Source organism: Salmo salar, chromosome ssa23 (genome assembly GCF_905237065.1).
Source record: "Salmo salar chromosome ssa23, Ssal_v3.1, whole genome shotgun sequence".
In the NCBI taxonomy this organism is placed as follows: domain Eukaryota; kingdom Metazoa; phylum Chordata; class Actinopteri; order Salmoniformes; family Salmonidae; genus Salmo; species Salmo salar.
This window is the reverse complement of record NC_059464.1, coordinates 31507665-31528781: the sequence shown is the minus strand read 5'-3', so window position 1 is coordinate 31528781 and position 21117 is coordinate 31507665. Positions and strand designations below refer to the sequence as shown.

At 42.5% G+C, this 21117-nt stretch overlaps 1 protein-coding gene across 2 annotated transcripts in view; it reads right to left on the bottom strand.

Moving 5' to 3' along the window:
* Positions 1-319: 319 nt before the first annotated feature.
* tle5 (TLE family member 5, transcriptional modulator) overlaps positions 320-21117 on the bottom strand; it is a 45921-nt gene continuing 25123 nt past the window's right edge. Inside the window, exons 2-7 of one of the 2 annotated variants that reach the window (XM_014169692.2) lie at positions 14792-14880; positions 12022-12085; positions 8220-8264; positions 6684-6746; positions 6255-6329; positions 320-3831 (exon numbers count right to left, since the gene is read on the bottom strand). In XM_014169692.2, coding sequence (XP_014025167.1) covers positions 3604-3831; positions 6255-6329; positions 6684-6746; positions 8220-8264; positions 12022-12085; positions 14792-14880 — 564 coding nt within the window. In that variant the 3' untranslated portion in view covers positions 320-3603. The remainder of the gene's footprint in view (positions 3832-6254; positions 6330-6683; positions 6747-8219; positions 8265-12021; positions 12086-14791; positions 14881-21117) is intronic. The other variant, XM_014169693.2, reaches the window with a different exon arrangement.

Here is a 21117-nt window from a genome sequence, read left to right as displayed (position 1 = left end):
CACTACCATTCCTCGACTACTCCATCCATCTGTGACAGACGGACATGGACGGACACCTCAGCAATTATCCAGCAGTGGAGAAATGACACAGGATGTTTTTAAATCAACACTTCCGCCGTGTGGAGTGACAATGAACTACAGGGACCTCAAAGCTCCACAGGCATTCAGGCTGCTAGGCTAGTATTAGTCATCAAAAGGTCATCCTTCATTTAGTAGTAATACTGAGAAATGTATAGTAACATTACACCATTGATGCTTTAGCTCCGTGGCATTGCCTCTGGGACAAGATGCACAAGAACAAAACAGGACAGACAACAAGTGATTTGATTGACTTTATTTGTAAAGGCACCAAAAGTACTTCCTTACTGCAGAACATTTCATTTATTTATAGTAAATGTTTGTTATTTTTATATTTCACCATTTCTTTAAATGAAGCTATAATTACATGACACAAATTGTTTTGTTTTTTTGGGGCCAAAGTATGAACTTCAGTATTTTTTCATTATACACAAAATATGTATTCAAAAAATGACCTATACAAAGCTTAAAATGCTTACAATGCTTCACGCTATGGGTAAAGGGCAAACAGTGGGTCAGGGGTTAAAGAGGGACAGGTATAGATCAAAGTACTGCAGCTCCTCTAGTGTCACATCAGTACTGTAGGACAGAGCACAGGAATCATCCAGGACAGACACAGAAGATGCAGCCATATACCTGGGGTGTCCAATCAAAAACGCATATTTTGACCATTTGGCAAAACAATGTTACGCATCTAAGAAAACCAATGGTCCAAACATCATATCTCTATCATAATCCATTCAAAAGTTATTGGAGTGTGTACCCTTGTAGGATGGCCAGAATTAGGGTGACTAAATCAATGGAAGCCAGAGAAAAAACAGGGTCAAAAATCTGGAGAATTGCATTGTGTCAGCTAGGCTGGATTCTGTGCAAGAATTAAGGCTACTGGTTACCTGACAGGCCCACTTTCCCGTTGAACTCATCTTCCTCCTCGAAGCCGCAGGACATAAATTAGAGGTAATATGGATATCGATTTGAGACATGATGTAGTACTTTCTTATTTTAGTACACGGTTTTCATATTAATTCAAAATTCCTATTCCTTTTTGAAGAGTCCTCACAAAAACAAGCGTTATCTCCAAAATGTCAACAGAGCAATGAGTGTATTTTCAAAGCTTTTTACATTTAATTCAGCTCATGCCAATTTAGCTTCATGCGACCAGCGGAAACTTTGAAGACGACCACAAAATGTCAAATCCTCAAAAGTTATGCGAAACCTGCACCGCTATGTCAACAGAACTCAGTGCTTATTACCGGATGCATTAGGTTACGAAATCAGACTTTTGGGATATAATGTTAATGATATGTTAGAGAGACCCCACTGATCCATTCAGAACATGAAGAATCTTATTTGTCTTGGGAAAATGTATTTTAGAACATAAGTGAAATGATCACCAAAGCGCGTTTTCACCCACTCTGAGCAGAGTGGGTGGACACCCTACATATACACATAAAGCTTTAGATGTATAACTGTATACATAGACTGGCCCTCCACTACTAAACAAATACATCGTTAATTTAGCGGAATCTCTAAAAGCTTTTTACTCTCATTCTATTTCATAGCGATAATATTCAAACAAAGTGTATTGATCACAGAAAATGTGGACCAAACTTTAAAACATTTCTTCGCTAATAGAAAGGAATAGTTCCCCAAGAGACATGCGTTTGTGTGCATCGACCCACACGCGTTGCATATCACTACTGTTTATGTCGATAAGAGTACGTTGTGCTGTTCACAAGCAGTATTAGACTTAAAACAAAAGCCACATGTCAATCCCAGGTTCACCACTGACTGACCAAAGTTCAAATCTATATTACAGAGGTTTATGAATGCATTCACATACGGCTATGAAATCAGAGTTTTCTTGTGACGCTTTATCTAAGACATTTACACAGATCTCTACACCCTCACAGTGTAACCCACCATCAAACAGAGAGGATGTCTATTAATATAAGGGGAATACAAAAAACATACAATACATCACACGCTGTATAACAGGCTGGGATCAAAACAATGGTCAGACAATAACACCAATCCCTTCCCAATCATACAGTAAAACCAGCAGTCAGCTTCACATCTTCTATACCATTCTCCATAGCTCTAAAGATGCCTCGACCTTCAATCTTTAGTTCTAGCCTACAGCGGCACTTACAGGTCCAGTTAATAATTGCACACTTTCTCCAACAGGCTGAGAGAAACATGTTGGGGTTTGTAGAAAATATATATATATATTTTTTTACGTAAATGCACACCAAAATGATGGCGATTTGTGCTTTATCTACTCAAATGACTGATCAAAAACTTTCATTTAAAACTATTCATTGGCCATGGACAATGCATCCACATTTGTGAGTGCTGTATATGTATTCTATACGAGAGCTAAATCATGCATCATTTCTTCTTACACGAGACTCATCTTTTGAGTGAAAAGATAGTGGGCGCAGTGGACATTTTGTTCTATGCCGCTGCCTAACATGAGACCGAGATGTCAACCTGTTTCCTAGAATAGACCAGAGATCCCTGTTCAAAATAGGTGACTCAGTGGATGTCAGAGCTGCTTTCTAAAAGACTTACTGCTTTCTAGTGTTGAAGAGGCAACGGGCACTCTCCTACTGCATCACCACCAGGGAGAGAAAAGATCTGAATGCGTTTTCTATCTCGCACAATGTTAATCATCGCTGCGATCTGTACATTCAGACTGTTATGATAGTATTGATAGCATGCCTTTCATGGAAGCGGTCTAAAGTAGCTCAGTGGGTTAGACAGGGCTCTCTGGGGACTGGAATTACCAAGTTACACGCTTCACAAGAACACTGACATCTTTCAACTACTCTCCTTAACCTGGGGAGGAATCCTAACCTGAAAATCAAAGTGAGGCCAACAAATTTTCAGAACATTTTCTCACTGATATCAATGCAGGATTTTGACGTTAGGATTCAGACATTCACAAACAGTTTTTGCTGTTGCTTGTCTAAAAGTGTGTTTATGAAAACAGTATTGTGAGAGTTACCCCACATCAACCAACCGAATCAAGTTGACACAACAGAGGCTAGAGATCTGGGTGACGCGAGCCTGTCTGTTGGATCTCTTCTGGTTTGTTATTCCACTTATACTATGTGACATTCAGGCTCCCAGATGGGCCTTGGTAAAAGAGAGAGGAAGGAGACGCTCAGCCAGGGTGGCGTAAAAACACAGATCCATGTACCACTGGGCCATAAAGGGAGCAGAATGAGGGAAAAACAAATGAGCAAAAAGACAAGTCAAGATCAAATCACAAAAATAAAACACAAAATAAAAAGATATATACATGAAAGAAATGATAGTAAAAAAAAATCTATACTGTACACAAATTGGAGCAGTTGGAATGACGGCAAATGCATCAGATAGGCCGTAGAATTCTAAGTGGGAGGACTAAAAGGGGGAGATGGGGTAGAGGAGAGGGACTGGCATGGATAGATAGATATACAGGACCACAGCCCTCTGATGCAGCGGTAGTTAATATGCGGTGGAGGGCAGGAGGGAGCTTTAGTCGGACTTGTCCCCGTCCTCCTCACGGTGGCTGTCAGCTCCCTCACGAGAAGCCTTCTCCTCCTTTGCCAGCTGGGCCTGCGAGGCCAGGATGGAGGAGAGGGAGAAGAGGCCTGAAGAGGAGGTGACGGCCGGCAGGGTTGACTGACTCAGGCCCAGGGGCATGGGGGTCATGGGCAGGGCCAGACCCTGGAGCTGGGACAGCTGGTGAGCCTGGAGCTGCTGCTGTGGACAACACACACACAGCTCAAACACAGGGGAGACAGAGAGATGGGTACATATGGCTCTCACACATGCACACACACACATATATTGGCAGTCTTGCACTTTTCTTAAAAGAACTACCTATTTCTTTGAAAATAAGTTGAAATTGAAAACTTTTGGTCTCCAAACGTTATTGGATTTTCAACATCGCAGAACCATACATTATTTTGTAAACTTAAGTTGACAATTTGAAATGTAACAAATGAAGACAAATGGCATGGATAAACGTATTGGCACCCTGGAGCTAATATTTCACTGCACAACCTTTGGCAAAGATAACTCCGAACAAATGCTTCTTGTAGCCACCAATGAGCTTGCTGCAACTTTTATTGGAAATTTAGCCCACTTTTCTACAGCAAACTTGTCCAAGTGCTGTTTCTAGCTCTTGCCATAGGTTATGGATGTGGTTCAGATCTGCACTCTTCACTGGCCACTCCAGAACAGTCCAGCGCTTCTTCTTGAACCATTCCAGGATGCTTTTGATGTGTGTTTGGGGTCGTTGTCCTGCTGGATGACCAACAACCTTTAACCTCTCTAGGGTAGGGGGCAGTATTTTCACGGCCGGATAAAAAACGTACCCGATTTAAACTGGTTACTACTCTTTTCCAGAAACGAGAATATGCATATAATTGGTAGATTTGGATAGAAAACACTCTAAAGTTTATAAAACTGTTTGAATGGTGTCTGTGAGTATAACAGAACTCATATGGCAGGCCAAAACCTGAGAAGATTCCATACAGGAAGTGCCCTCTCTGACCATTTCTTGTGCTTCTGTGGCATCTCTGTCGAAAATACAGCATCTCTGCTGTAACGTGACAATTTCTAAGGCTCGCATAGGCTCTCTGAAGGCGCCAGAAAGTGGAATGAGATCTCTGCTGTCTCTGGGCTAGGTACAGGAGCGCTGTTTGTGAGTGGTCAGGCTGGTGGCTCAGAGACTGGAGATGTGCGGCCCTGAGAAGTGGCCATGTTTTTCTTTCAGCCTTTGAACGAAAACAACGTCGCCCGGTTGGAATATTATCACTATTTTACGTGAAAAATACAATAAAAATTGATTTTAAACAGCGTTTGACATGCTTCTAAGTACGGTAATGGAATATTTTGAATTTTTTTGTCACGACATGCGTCCGCGCGTCACCCTTCAGATAGGGACCTGAACGCACGAACAAAACTGAGGATATTTGAACATAACTATGGATTATTTTGAACCAAAACAACATTTGTGGTTGAAGTAGAAGTCCTGGGAGTGCATTCTGACGAAGAACAGCAAAGGTAATCCAATTTTTCTACTAGTAATTCTGAGTTTACTGAGCCTCGATGTTGGCGAGTGTCTGTTTAGCTAGCCTTGATGGCCGAGCTATCTACTCAGAATATTGCAAAATGTGCTTTTGCCGAAAACCTATTTTAAAATCTGACACCGCGATTGCATAAAGGAGTTCTGTATCTATAATTCTTTAAATAATTGTTATGTATTTTGTAAACGTTTATCAAGAGTAATTTTGTAAATTCACCGGAAGTTTTCGGTGTGTATGCTAGTTCTGAACGTCACATGCTAATGTAAAAAGCTGGTTTTTGATATAAATATGAACTTGATTGAACAAAACATGCATGTATTGTATAACATAATGTCCTAGGAGTGTCATCTGACATATATGCTAGCTTGAAAAATGGGTGTGTGATTATTTCTGGCTGGGTACTCTCCTGACATAATCTAATGTTTTGCTTTCGCTGTAAAGCCTTTTTGAAATCGGACAATGTGGTTAGATTAACGAGAGTCTTGTCTTTAAAATGGTGTAAAATAGTCATATGTTTGAGAAATTGAAGTTATAGCATTTTTAAGGTTTTTGTATTTCGCGCCACTCGATTCCACTGGCTGTTGACTAGGTGGGACGATTTCGTCCCACATACCTGAGAGAGGTTAACAGTCACTGTTTATAACACTGGACTCCAAAAACCCTTGATAATATACTGATTTCACGAGGTCCTGCACACATTCAGGACCAGGGGCAGCAAAGCAACCCCACAGTACTATCAAACCTCCCCCATGTTTGATTGTAGGGCGAGTGATCTTGTCTTTGAATGCTTCATTTGGTCGTTGGTGCCAATCATTTTGTCAATGCCGTTAGTCTTTATTTGCTCAATTAAAATGTTAAACTTAAGTTCACAAAAAATAAAGAAATAAAAATAAAACGTGTACAAACTGTGCACATCCATTCCACAACTGGTTCTTCACAAAGACCTTTTTATCATCATCAATATCATCATCATGTAAAGCACCAAACATAAAGCTCCATTAAAAGCCAGAGCATCAGATGCATCATCATAATGAAGGATTGATAATGATGAGTGTCAGACCCATAGAGGACATCCTGGAGGGAGCAGCCTACCCGGATGATGGAGTTCATCTCTGGAGGGGTGACCTGCTTGGCCCTCTCAATGGCCCCCAGGACCTGCTGCTGGTGCTGGGACACACACACACACACACACACACACACAGAGGGGGGTTAGATGGCTCAATACTACCAACACTGACCCTGTGCTCCTCACCCATTCAATTATTAAGTCACTAACACAAGGCTGGGCTTTGATGGAGAATCAATGATCCACTCCCATGTTGTAATGGGTCATCTCGTCATGGACACAAATTAGCATATCTTATCTGGATCACAGCAGAGCGCTCTGGCCCCTTTCATTACAGGGCTCGCAATGATGAATGGAGATATATATGGGGGAGAGTAGTCCAATAAGAATGATCTCATTCCAGGCTGCAGGGCACCGCGTGGGGTAAGGGGTCAGGGGTTAGAGGGTGTTCTTACCTCCTGGGACAGATAGGGGAGGACTTGGGCACAGATCCCGTTCAATCTCTTCACAATCTCAGCCTGAGGAGATAAAACACATCAGCACTTAGCTTCATTTAACACCACCTCAGTCTCACATCAACATACACCCCACCCTCCCAAAGGGCACTTCACAAGCACACATATATATTACTTTACGTTCCAGCAGTAATTATCATAACAAACTTCAATATGCAAAGCAGTGTTAATTGTGTTACTTTCTAATTCAGTGTGATATCTGAGAAGACACTCATTTACTATGCACCGCCATTCCAGACAAAACACCACACTTATCACTCCATCATCATGCACACTGACATCGCGCTCTCCTCTTAAAATGCATTTTGTGCCTCTTTCTATATGTGAGGAAGAATATGATGCACACACAGGAAAGTAAGAGGAAATGCCAAATGTTCTGTCAGGTGGGAGAACAATTCATTCAAGCTAACCGGAGAGGGGGTCTTGCAACTGGCAGGGATGGGATTTTGTTTTTAAAGTGGAGGGAGACAAAGAAGAAACAATAACCCCTTTTCAATATATCCCCAGCACACGCTGACTAAACTGTCTACAGCTCCTCAGCTGGAGAGAAGAGAAAGCTTGGGGAGGAGAAAGAGAACGAAAGAAAAAAAGGGAGAAAGAACGAAAGAAAATGAGAACGAAAGAAAGGGAGAAAGAGAAATTAAAAGGAGAAAGAAAAAGATAGAAATGGAGAAAGAGAAAAATTGAGAGAAGACAGTGAGAGAGAAAGAGCAGGCTGAACACAAAACAGACGTGAATTCTCCTCGACATTCAGTTCTACACATCCCCTTCAATTTCAACCCTCTAATGCTGCCGCAGTTCATCTGCACCCAGTCACACACACACACAAAGGCACACAAAGCATGCACACACACGTGCTAACATAATTGGGGATCCACACACAGCCCCCCCCCCCCCCTCCCCTGATTTTGTAAATATTTCATCCCCGCCAAATAAAGGAGTAGGGGTGATGAATTGTACTCATGAGGCAGAGCGGGGGGCTGTGTGTGTATGAGCGTGTATGTTCTCGAGCGTGTGTGCACGACTAGATTTTTCACTGCGTGTTCTTTGCTGCCGGTGTGGCTGTCAGGGAGGAGCCGTCAATCTTTTAGCGCGCCAGACAAGGTCACAGATAAGGCCGGGTCCACAGAGGCCCATCGCTCTCCCCCAGTAGCCGGCCCATAAATTACCACCCCACACCCCCCAGCAACCCCCCCCCCTCCGATCTATAGGCACCGGATTAGCCCCTTAGACAGCAGTATGCTACTCTTCACTGACCATGTAGTAATACACAGAGACTAGAGCTTTACCCTGCGCAGTACTGTACTGCTCCTTCCTTTAGAACAATCCCTCTGAATAGGGATGTTTTCTCAGCGATGCCAGAGAGAGATGTTTCACTGTCTGTCTACAGGGGGCATGATGATAAGAACCGATTCTCATCTCCGACAGCACCGCTGAAGGAGGGTTTCCTATTAACGTAGACAGAGAGAGACTTACCTGCTTGTGCATTTCGATGTTCAGCCCATAGGACATCTCATAGTACTGTAAAGCAGAAGGAAGATGAGGCGTTGTTATACAGTATAATAACAGAAAGAGGGAAACTCCATTATGTCCTGTGAAGTGTAGACAGATTGTCTAGCAATATGCATTTCCTTCTGTCCCACAGAGCCATCTACAGGAGACATCCCCTGGTTGTCATGCATCATGTCAATACTGTTACACCAGGTAAAACCCTTCACACACACACCCACCCAGTTGTCCTCCTGTGTCGCTGTGAGACGGAAAGAGATGGTGTGTGTGCTCGGTGTTAATGAGCAGGCCAGTGGCTCAGCATTAGCCCTGTTAAATCACCAGCTCTGTCTGTGAGGGCACAGGCTCCAGCATTCAAAAACACACGCGCGCGCGACGGGGAGTGCAGGCTGACCAGCCCAAACTGCACATCCCTAAAGCAATTATAGTGCTGGGGAAATGGAGGTGCTGGCGATAGCAGCCGGCGATGCAGGGGAACCCGATAGGCAATTAAGGGAGGGTGGACCAGGCTGGGGCTACACACACACTGATCCGCTGATGGATACGAGTGCAGCGCTGCACAGATTAGATGAGATTAAGCCAGTCAATGGATCAATTAGAGACAGAATCAGACAGCTACACGGGCCTTGCCAGAGACAATGAGATTAGCTAGAGGTGGAGAGTATGTGTTGGGGGGAAGAGAGAGATGACAACAACAGAGACAAAAGGACCACAGATGAGACTAGAGGAGGAATCATAAGAGGGAGGAGAGACAGAAAGACTGAAAACAATGACATGGAAAAAAGAGAGAGAGATGGGCACAGGGCTACAGAGAGGAAGCGGTGGGAGAATAGACAGGAGACAAAGGTAAAAGAACAAGATGGTATTTTCAATATTGCTGTATGTTGTAGTTGCTAGACTGAAATGGTGCCAAATTAAATTTGTTGTAAAAAAATGTCCTAGAATAAAAAAGGTGAAAATATGTTTTGTTGACATATTGTTGCAGTGTTAAACATCCCCCTGCCTGTAGAGGTGGTATGAATGCAGTTTTTCCCCTATATTCATTTAGCAGCGGTGCCCCAAATATACACTGATCAAAAATTAAAAAACGCAACAGTTCATATAAAGAAATCAGTAAACTGAAATAGGCCCTAATCATTTCACATGACTAGGAATATAGATATGCATCTGTATCCCAGCACGACACATCTCCTTCACATAGAGTTGGTCAGACTGTTGATTGTGGCCTGTGGAATGTTGTCCCAATCCTCTTCAATGGCTGTTTGAAGTTGCTGGATATTGGCGGAAACACTGTCGTACGTGTAGATCCAGAGCATCCCAAACATGCTCAACGGGTGACATGTCTGTTGAGTATGCAGGTCATGGAAGAACTGGGACATTTCCAGCTTCCAGGAATTGTGTACAGATCCTTGCAACAGAGGGCCGTGCATTATCATGCTAAAACATGAGGCGATGGCAGCAGATGAATGGCACGACTATTGGCCTCAGTTACTCGTCAAGGTAACTGTGCATTCAAATTGCCATCGATAAAATGCAAGTGTGTTCATTGTCCTTAGCTTATGCCTGCCCATAACATAACCCCACCACCACGGGGCACTCTGTTCACAACGTTGACATCAGCAAACCGCTTGTCCACATGACGACATACACACCATCTGCCATCAGCCCAGTACAGTTGAAACCGGAATTCATCCATGAAGAGCACACTTTTCCAGCAGTCTGCAGTCAGGTCAAGACTCTGGTGAGGATGACAAGCACTCAGATGAGCTTCCCTGAGACAAAAAAAAACAAACAATTTGCAGAGGGATGTACCTGATTGGCAATGATGTTCAGATATCCTGTGGCTAGGGCTGGGCGATATGGCCAAAATCTCATATCGGTCATTTCATATCCCGATAACGATACATAACACGATATACATATTCTGTCAATTCAATGAATAAATAATTTATATAAAATGACCACATCCGCTGCCATCACCTCATATTTCTTATTACATTTTGAATTATACTCAACAAATTAACGGTATTTGCATTTGGTACCTTGGGTCGAGTGTTAGCACCAACTCACGAATCGCCCGTTTCTCGACCGTGTAAATTGGGGCCATGTCTTTGCAGATGTAAGTTGTAACGGCAGCTGTTATCTCCTTCCATCTTCGTGATTCTTTGCCATATGGTGTGCCGCGGGCAAAAGCCTCTTGCAACGTCTGAGTCGGGGGTTTGTTTTGAGCACTCAACTGTACTTTTTTGGGTCTCATCCGTAGACTCTCTCCGTACTGTTTCACATGATTCTTGCGTAGGTGGTAATAGGTTAGTGGTGTTTGAGCCTGTTGTCGGGACCGGCCTGCAGCATATTTTGCAGAGGACGGTTTTCTAGTCCGTGTCAGACTTTTCATACCCAAACCACGTCCATGCGACCGAAGTAGCCCTTCTCTTAGGTACGAGCTCCGTGTCTCCGTGCTCTGTGTCACGTTCACTCTCCTCCATGTTTGTTTGTGTGGCAAATTTCCTTCCACACCGCACGTGTGTGAAACGCAAAGCGACGTCTAATTGACGAAAAATATTGCTGTAAAGAGTGTGATTTGCGACACAACTAAATAAACGATAGAGCATAATATGAAACGATAGACGTTTTTCTATCGTCACACGATATATATCGTTATATCGCCCAGCCCTACCTGTGGCATTCAAACATTGCTCAAGACTACCAATGAGTGCCATGAAAACACACCCCACACCACCACCAACAGCCTGTAATGTCAACACATGGCATAATGGATGCATGTACAGTATTCATGTGGTTTCCTCCAATCAGCTTGAAAGAGCAGGAACCCGGGACTCATCAGACCAGGCAATGTTTTCCAATTCTCCAGGGTTTTCGTTCCTTAGCCCACTGGAACCACAGTTTCTTGTTTTTTTGCTGAAAATAGTTGAACGCTGAGGTCGTCGGCTGCCATACCCCATTTGTGTCAAGGTATGACGAGTTGTGCATTGTTTTATGGGTCTTTGGGCACCAATGTTGTACTGGACTGTCAGTTGACTAACTGTAGCCCATCCGTTGCTCTGCACAATTTGTGTCAGCCTCCGTTGTCCTCTTTCATCAATTACCTGTTTTCGACCACAGGCTGGATGTCCTTTGGAGGGTGGACCATTCTTGATACACACAGGAAACTGTGGAACGTGAAAAACCCAGCAGCGTTGCAGTTCTTCACACACTCAAACCGGTGCGCCCGGCACCTACTACTATACCCCATTCAAAGGCACTTAATTAAACCTTTTGTCATGCCCATTCATCATCTGAATGGCACCCATACACACACCTATGTCTCAATTGTCTCAAGGCTTAACAATCCTTCTTTAACCTGTCTCCTCCCCTTCATCTACACTGATTGAAGTGATATGATGACATCAATAAGGGGTCATAGCTTTCACCTGGATTCACCTGGTCAGTCTACGTCATAGAAAGAACAGTTCCTAATATTTTGTACTCAGTGTATATGTACCAAACAGACCTAGCAGTCACACACATGAGCGCACAGCCACCGCTTGCTCCTCATCTCCCTACAGTGCATCAGTTATATTTCAGATGGTGTCAACATCATTACATTGTAATGCATTTGAGTAGAATGTCCTTTTAAAAAGTGACATTGACAGAGCAGGGTCACTCACAGTACCGCACACACACACACACACACAGTAGCACACACACACACAGGCTGACACAGGCAAACACACACACACACACACACACACAAAAAAAAAAACCTCACCATGATATAATGACGTTGCATCTCAGACTTCTCACTGGCCAGCTTGTCACACTCCAGCTTCAAACTGCAAAGAGATCAAAATAGAAAATCTTTAGGCTCCAGGAAGCATCACTCATACCTCTTCAGGAAGACAGGAAATGAATTCATCCTTCCCTCATCGGATCTAACAAGGTGTCAATCCACCAAAAGAGAAAAAAGCCTCCCAAATAAACCCTAATAAAATACCCATATTCACACCCAGAGTGATTTAAATTTCCTGCCTATAAAAAGCGGACGGTTGGTGGATGACGTGGATGTGCAGCTCTGCTCTGTGATGCGTCGCAGACAGCCATTAGCTGTAATCATGTCACAGCGCTCGCTGCAAGAGTTACAGGAGGTGACAGGACAAAGGAGGCCAAGTCTCGACTGTCACACCACTTATCACAAGCTTTCATATTGGAATGGCGTTGGTGTTGACATCCCCCTCTGTAGAGCGTTCCAGTGCATCAACATTAACCAGGAGGGAGCAGTTCTGAATATCAGACCAGGGTTTATAATGGTGTGTTTACGTTAAGATTGTTTTTGGGATCTGTGCTGTCCGCGTCACTGTGAATGAAGACTCAAATTAGGCAGAGCGTTAGCTGTGGTGAATCCTCATCATTGTCCCCAACTGGGAAAATGCTGCTCATAGCCACCGCTGATTCTGTCACTGACATGGAAAAATAGTTGATGCAAATGGGATCATATCAGCGGCGCTGTTAACTCAGCCCAAAGTGAAAAGGTTAAAGGATTCTTTATTTATTTTTTCACAACCAAATCTCTATTTCTGATGTATATGCCATGTTATAGATGGGTCCAGACACCTTTGTGATTTGACTTGTTTTTGATAAACATAAGTTTATACTATAAGGACAAACCCAGTCTGTACTTCTGCATAGGGGACTAGAAGATTAGGGATGAGATTCAGAATGACAATACACAGAGCTTTGCCGTTTTTGAAAAGGAGGCATTTGTGTTTGTTCATGTTTTTTCAGGGCCCTCATACTGCACAACTCGAGAATGAGGAAGTGATTCGTTGTTTGGGGTAAGTCTATCAAAAACAAGTGAAATCACCAAAAAACAGGTGTCTGGACCCTTCTATAACATGCCATTTACATCTAAAATGTAGTTCTTTTTACAAACAAATATTTTCCTTTAAAGAATAAACCTCATTACAATTCAACAGCAGTCCTCAGATTCTCTGACCAAACAAGTGCTCAGGGGGGCGCATTTCATTGACAGCACCCTCTCTCCCTCCATCCATCCGTCTCTACTCCTCTTTCGCCTGCAGCCTTCACTTAGCCAAATCGCTTTTTCCTCCTAAAAAAAATAATATCTGCAGCAGCGCGTGCGCAAACACAGGGGTTGGTTGTCATGACGACCAGCCTCCCCTGCTGCCACCCTACCTGAGAGCGGATTGTGATTGTCTTTGTGCGCATGTGATTGGTGGAGGTGGCCCGGGGGCTCGGAGAGACACTCTCAAACGACACTTTGATGGAGTTTTATTGCCGCTCCTTCCGCCTCCAAATCGCTCCTGCTGTCATCTTTATTTTGATTTATGTATTCCCTGATCTATTTATGCATGTGGTGGGGGGGGGGGGGCGCACGACAGTTACAATGCTCACTACTGTGCTCAGGAGACCACCTGCAGAACATTTCCCTAAAAGGGCTGAACGCAGCGTTCTACAAAGCCTCGTCTATGGCTCCTCAGCTCAAATCATTAGGCAGCGTGTATGCAAGCTCTGAATACGGCGTAGAGAAAAGGTATTCTTTCAACTGCTTCTGAAGGGGGTTAAACGGTGGGGCGGTGGGTTGTCTGGGGAATTACACACCAAAGCCCAGGCTCTGAGGTGTTCCTACTACACTAGGAATGGACTGATGATCAGAGACAGAAATTTCACACAATGAACAAACATGCAGGCTTTTATCTGCTTCTCCTCTGATGAAGCTCAATAGAACAGGGAGGAAAGAAAACCTCAGCCAATACACTTCCTAGTTCCTATACCACAGGTAAATAGACGGAGGGAATCAGAGGCAGTTGTAGCCCTGCTGCTTCAAAGGCTAGAAATCCATAAAGCGGAAACCTTCCTTGGGTAACATGAGATCCACGAACTCCACACATTTAGTCATGAATCAAACAGAGCAATACACTGTACTCTGGTACATCTCAATCCAGGTAAAAAAATAAATGACCTTGTACCATCTAGCAATTGCCAATCTTGTTATGTTGTGGTTATTGCAGGACATCAATAACAGTAATTTATATTACATGAAAGAGAACAAAGTTCTAGACTAGGGTTCTAAATAGAACTGACACACACATCCATTGGTCTGCTCTTAAAACATATGCCCTATTTTCATGTCTTCTCCTGCGGAACAACAGCACACTCCTAGAATACGTATTCTTTCAACTGCTTCCATCTGCCTCTGAAGGGGGTTAAACGGTGGGGTGAAATAAAATGTATTAGTCTTGCTGTGATTTATTTGATATTCTAGTCATGTAGGTTATTCCAGTGGGCTTTTGCACAGAACTATGTGCAGCAGTGTACTCTAGTACTGCACACTGTATACTTACGCAACATAACTCATAGCAGAATATAATTAAAGTGTTCTAATCTGTACACTCACCTACAAAGATATGGTTATTCTCAGAGTATTCACAAATGGCAGACAGGTTTAGTATCTTAACCCCTAGTTCCTCAGATAAGCCTTGGTTGAAGGGTTTGTGTGAGAAACAGTGCTAAATGGATACCTGTGGTATTGTGCTTGGAGGAACTGGAACTCGTCCTTGATTCGGTCACACGAATCGGAGGTTGTGAATTTCAGCTGCTGCGATGAAGCCTGCAAGACAGACAGACAAACACCATCAAAACACGTCAGTGAAATAAAACTAGTCTGGCCTGGCTCACACTAGGGTCGTTCCACCTCAAAAAGCACATAGGGATTGACAGAACCCATCTAAGATGATCGTTTCTGTAGTTACCGTTGAAACATTTCGGAGAAATTAAGCCAATTGATTGCACCCAAATGTACCATTTTAAATTATAGGATTCAGATACAGTACCTTCAGAAAGCATTCACACGCCTTTACTTTTTCCACATGTTGTGTTACAGCCAGACTTTAAAATGGATTAAATTGAGATTGTGTCACTTGCCCCATAATGTCAAAGTGGATTAATGTAGACATTTTTACCAAATAATAAAAAATGAAAAGCTGATATGTCTTGAGTCAATAAGTATTCAACACATTTGTTATGGCAAGCATAAGTAAAAATGTTGCATGGACTCAGTGTGCAATAATACAGTGCCTTCAGAAAGTATTCACACCCTCAACCTTTTTCCCAAAAAAATGTGTTACAAAGTGCGATTAAAATGGATTTAAATTGTCAATGACCCTACACAAAATACTTGAACGCCAAAGTGGAAGAAACATATATTTTTTTTAAATTGATGTAAAATAAAATAAATATATCTTGAATAGATAAGTAGTCAAACCCATAATTCAATACATGTTAGAACCACCTTTGGCAATGATTAGAGCTGTGAGTCTTTCTGGGTAAGTCTAAGAGCTTTGCACACATGGATTGTACAATATTTGCATATTCATTATTTCAAAAAATTGACTCTGTCAAGTTGGTTGTTGACCATTGCTAGACAGCCATTTTCAAGCCTTGCTATAGATTTAAGCCACTTTAGGTCAAACTGTAACTGGGCCACTCACGAACATTCAATGTCTTGGTAAGCATCTCCAGTGTATATTTGGCCTTGTGTTTTAGGTAATCGTACTGCTGAAAGGTGAATTTGTCTCCCAGTGTCTGTTGGAAAGCAGATAACCAGGTTTTCCCTCTAGGATTTTGTGCTTGGCTCCGTTGTTTCTTTTAATCCTAATAAACGTCCTAGTCCTTGCCAATGACAAGCATCCCCTTAACATGATGCAGCCACCACCAGGCTTGAAAATATGAAGAGTGGTTCTCAGTGATGTGTTGGATTTGCCCCAAACATAATGCTTTGTATTCAGAACAAAAAGTTAATTTCTTTGCCACATTTTTGGCAGTATTACTTTAGTGCCTGATTGCAAACAGGATGCATGTTTAGGAATATATTTTTTTGTACAGGCTTCATGCTTTTCATTCTGTAATTTTGGATAGTATTGTGGAGTAACTACAATGTTGTTGATCCATCCTCAGTTTTCTCCTATTTATTTATTTAACCTTTATTTTACTAGGCAAGTCAGTTAAGAACAAATTCTTATTTACAATGACAGCCTAGGAACAGTGGGTTGGTTAACTGCCTTGTTCAGTGGCAGGACGACAGATTTTTACTTTGTCAGCTCGGGGATTCAATCTAGCAACCTTTCGGTTACTGGCCCAATGCTCTAACCACGAGGCTAACTGCAGCCCCAATCACAGCCATTAAACTAACTGTTTTAGAAAGTCACCGTTGGCCTCATGGTGAAATTTGCTTTTATGGAGGACTGGCTTGAATTGTGAGGATGACCACAATTTACTTTCATTATGAGCAAAATCTTAGTTTCCTACTCAAAGTTGCAAAGGAAATGTTGTGATCTAGTTCATAAAAAAACACGAGACCAGCGCAATAGATGAGTGTGGTGGTATAGCAGGAACAGCGGCATCTAGTGGTCAAAACCTGATAATTTCAAACTACTGTATGGTAAATAATGCAAGAGACATCAATTACTAATGTCTCTGAACAGGGTATGAAGAAGCAATACTCCAAGCCCCAGCATCATACTACTTGTCAAACAGAGAATTGATACTGTATACTGGTTGTTGCGGTGGGATTGTGGATAACAGCGTCTGCTAAATGACTTAAATGGATTGGCCTGGGGTCTGTGGGTGGCTGGAGAATTCTTTTGGGGGGGCCCTCATCTTACTCATTGGTAGGAAGAAGTTTTGTCCAAATCGGATGTAGGGTACTATATTTATTGAACTTATTTGAATCCTATAAAGTTAAAATGGCCAATTTGGGTGCAATCAATTAGCTTACATTTTCAGATTTTAAAAGAAGTATACAAAATAATGTTTCAGGAATGTCAATCTTACCTGTTTCTAACTACAGAAACAATTTCAGAAAAATCTGAGATGGTGGGTGTCATAGTTTGCTGAAATGACTCAACAGTACGAGTGGGTATTGTATGGTCATTACACTTTACAAGCAGTGGTGGTAGTGGATGTAAACTATAAAACGCAACATGTTAAGTGCTGGTCCCATTTTTCATGAGCTGAAATAAAAGATCCCAGAAATGTTCCAGTCGCACAAAAAGCATCTCTCTAAAATGTGCAGAAATTTGTTTACATCCCTGTTAGTGAGCATTTCTCCTTCGCCAAGATAATCCATCCACCTGACAGGTATGTGATATCAGGAATCTGATTAAACAGCGTGATCATTACACAGGTGCACTTGGTGCTGGGGACAATAAAAGGCCACTCTAAAATGTGCAGTTTTGTCACACAACGCCACAGATGTCTCAAGTTGAGGGAAAGTGCAATTGGCATGCTGACTGTAGGAATTTTCACCAGAGCTGTTGTCACAGAATTGAGTGTTAATTTCTCTACCATAAACTGCCTCCAATGTTGTTTTAGAGAATTTGGCAGTACGTCCAACTGGCCTCACAACCACACCAGCCCAAGACCACCACATCCAGCTTTTTCACCTGCGGGATCGTCTGAGACCAGCCACCTGGACAGCTGATGAAACTGGGTTTGGACAAGCGAAGAATTTCTGCACAAACTGTCAGAAATAATCCCGGGGAAGTACATCTGTGTGCTTGTTGTCCTCACCAGGGTCTTGGCCTGACTGCAGTTCGGCGTTCAGTGGGAAAATTCTCACCGTTGGTGGCCACTGGCACACTGGCGAAGTGTGCTCTTCACGGATGAATCCTGGTTTCAACTGTACTGGACAGATGGCAGACTGTGTGTGTGGCGTCATGTGGGCGAGCGTTTTGCTGATGTCAACGTTGTGAACAGAGTGCACCATAACCGTTGCGAGAACTTCCAGTGCGCGTTTACAGTGACGACTGAGGCTGTACCCCTACAGTTTTAGACAGTAGCCAATAGACTCTCAATAGACAATAGCCAATAGATTGTGGCTATCAAGCATAATGTAGGCATACCAACAAAACCAATGGAGCAAATCCCATAACATTTTCACATATATAACCTACAGTAGCCTATATGTGGTGTTCAATGCTGGCCTACATTGCATGAGACTTAAAAAGTTAACATTATGAAGGGGTTGAATGCTTTTTTACTTGGTCTGTAACACCATGGGCCAAATAGGTGACTGTACATTGTATGATGCAAGAAACCACTTCAAAATAAAATTAGTTATTATTACCATACAGAGAATTAGACAATGTAGGCTACCCTCTGCTGATTTGCATATTCAAGCCTCTGAAAATACTACACTGCCCCTTTAATTAAGACATAAGCTTTATACCTGACTGGCTTTTCAAAGACAGCTTGAAATGTAGCCTACACATTTTGTGCTCTTGTAGGAAGCAGTAACTACCCATTGCTGACCGATACTTATCCATAATTGGGCTAATTACTCGTTAACTAGCAAAGATTATCAATAAATGTGCACACGCTCTGCTCTGAAACATGCATTAACTCACGGGTGATTGAAAGCCCACTCGTGGGCTACCTGCCAATAGAATTCTACACTGTTGCGCTTTGGCTCTGCCTACAAAGTCACAGACTGAATTTTGAAAAGTTAGATTATTTTTGGGGGATTGAAAAAGTGGCTGCTATGATGTTGATTCGATCACAGAAAAAAACATCTATATAGTACAAACTAATGGGGCGAACTCAATGAAGTCTTTCTCTGCGCGCCTGGAATTTCTTCAGCATGGCAGTCCTGGAGGAGGTGTGCGGCTTAAGAGGGAACATTGGTTATGGTATGGGAAGGCATAAGCAACAGACAACGAACACAACTGCATTTTATCGATGGTAATTTGAATGCACAGAGCTACCGTGATGAGATCCTGAAGCCCATTGTCGTGCCATTCACCCGCCGCCATCACCTCATGTTTCAGCATGATAATGCACGGCCCAATGTCGCAAGGATCTGTACACAATTCCTGGAAGCTGAAAATGGCCTGCATTCTCAGACATGTCACCCAATGAGCATGTTTGGGATGCTCTGGATCAACGCGTACAACAGCGTTTCAGTTCTAGCCAATATCCAGAAACTTTACACAGCCATTGAAGAGGAATGGGGAAACATTCCACAGGCCACAATCAACAGCCTGATCAACTATGTGAAGGAGATGTCTCGTGCAGCTTGAGGCAAATGGTGGTCACACCAGATACTGACTGGTTTTCTCCTACCTTTTATTGAAGGCATCTGTGACCAACAGATGCGTATCTGTATTCCCAGTCATGTGAAACCATAGATTAGGGCCTAATAAATTAATTTCAATTGACTGATTTCCTTATATGAACTGTAACTCAGTAAAATCTTTGAAATTGTCACGTTGTGTTTCTTTTTTTGTTCAGTTTAGTTGTGTCTTTGTGCCAGACTCACTGCAGCTTTATACCCAAATAGGAACGTTTTATATATTTTTTTGCAGATTGCATAATGGGTCAAGTGGGAAATCTCTAAAATGTTCCCACTCTAAAGAGTTTCAAAGCAAGGCATAACTGCATATATTATTTTGCAAATCGGCAATTTCAGCAATAATAACAGCTATACAAAAAAATGACCTGTCACATTCAGAATCCCATTCAAGACATTGCAGAATTGATGTTTGTGATTAATCATAAATGGGCTTCTTCACTAAAAAGGAGTCTCACTACATTGAGAGTTTGGACAACACTTACAACATGTTGGAATACAATTATTTTCCTTATAATTTAAACAATGCAACCAGTTTGGAAATGTGCACCCTCCGTCTTGCTGTAGATACTGTGACGTCAGGAGGTACGCCTAATAGAAGACACCTTTTCCTAAAAAGAACACAGCTGGTTCCAGATCCGACAGATTGACTGACTTGAGGTTTTGCCAAACCCGTTTTAACTTTGAAAAGATTTACAGACTTTTGATAGTCAGTATGTTAACAATCCTAAGACAAAGGAAGGCTAAATGCTAGGCCACATTCCCTACAATCAAAACACTTGGAGACCAAGTGAAAACCGCTACATACAAGTAGGCCTCATCCATTACAATCATCGTTATCACTAAGCAAAATCTCTACACAAACATAGCCTACAGGCTCCAAGTTCCAATTGATCTAACCTTTAACATCTATCCAGCCAACTGTTGCAAAGACAAAGCAAACCGTGGCTATAGTCAGCCTGACGCTGCAGGTAGCCCCCAGACAGAGCTAGGACTGGGGACGGGAGGGAATTTGGCTTCCTCAGTGTGTAACAGTATGCAAACACTTAATATACCAAAAGGTTATTGGAGTCAATAGCCTCAGAATTTATATACCTCGACATTGCTCATTCTGATATTGCTTGTGACAAAATGTCAATCTTTTATTTGTCACTTTTTGGATTATGTGTGTATTGTTATTGTATTGCTAGGTATTACTGAACTGTTGGAACTAAAAACATAAGCATTTCGCTGCACCGGCGATAACATCAGCAAATCTGTGTACGCAACCAATAAACTGATTCGATTTGAGGTACTCTAGGCTATATAAACATGCAGTAGTACTGAGTCTACTGTTGATGGTGCAGTGCTGCAAAGTGACCGAAACAAGAGTCTCTATGGGGCCTTAGAGCACACAACAGATGGATGCACATAATGTTAATGAAATACTGCCGTAATATTGTGACACATGCCATCTGGTGTGACGAAAAAAGGTGCCTGCTCGCTGTGAGAGTGTAAAACGTGTGTGCATGTGTGTACGTGCATGTGAGAATGTGTATTGTAAGTATGAGTGTGTAAGTGCGCAAATGTGTGTTTTAGTTTGTGAAGTCAGCACGTCTCAATGCAGAGAGAGATAAGCCTCCATAAAGATGCTCTGCTGCTGCCAGTGAAGCCAACACCTAGTCCTTGGAATGAATCATGCACACGCATACATAAATAAATCCAGCCTACTTTTACACT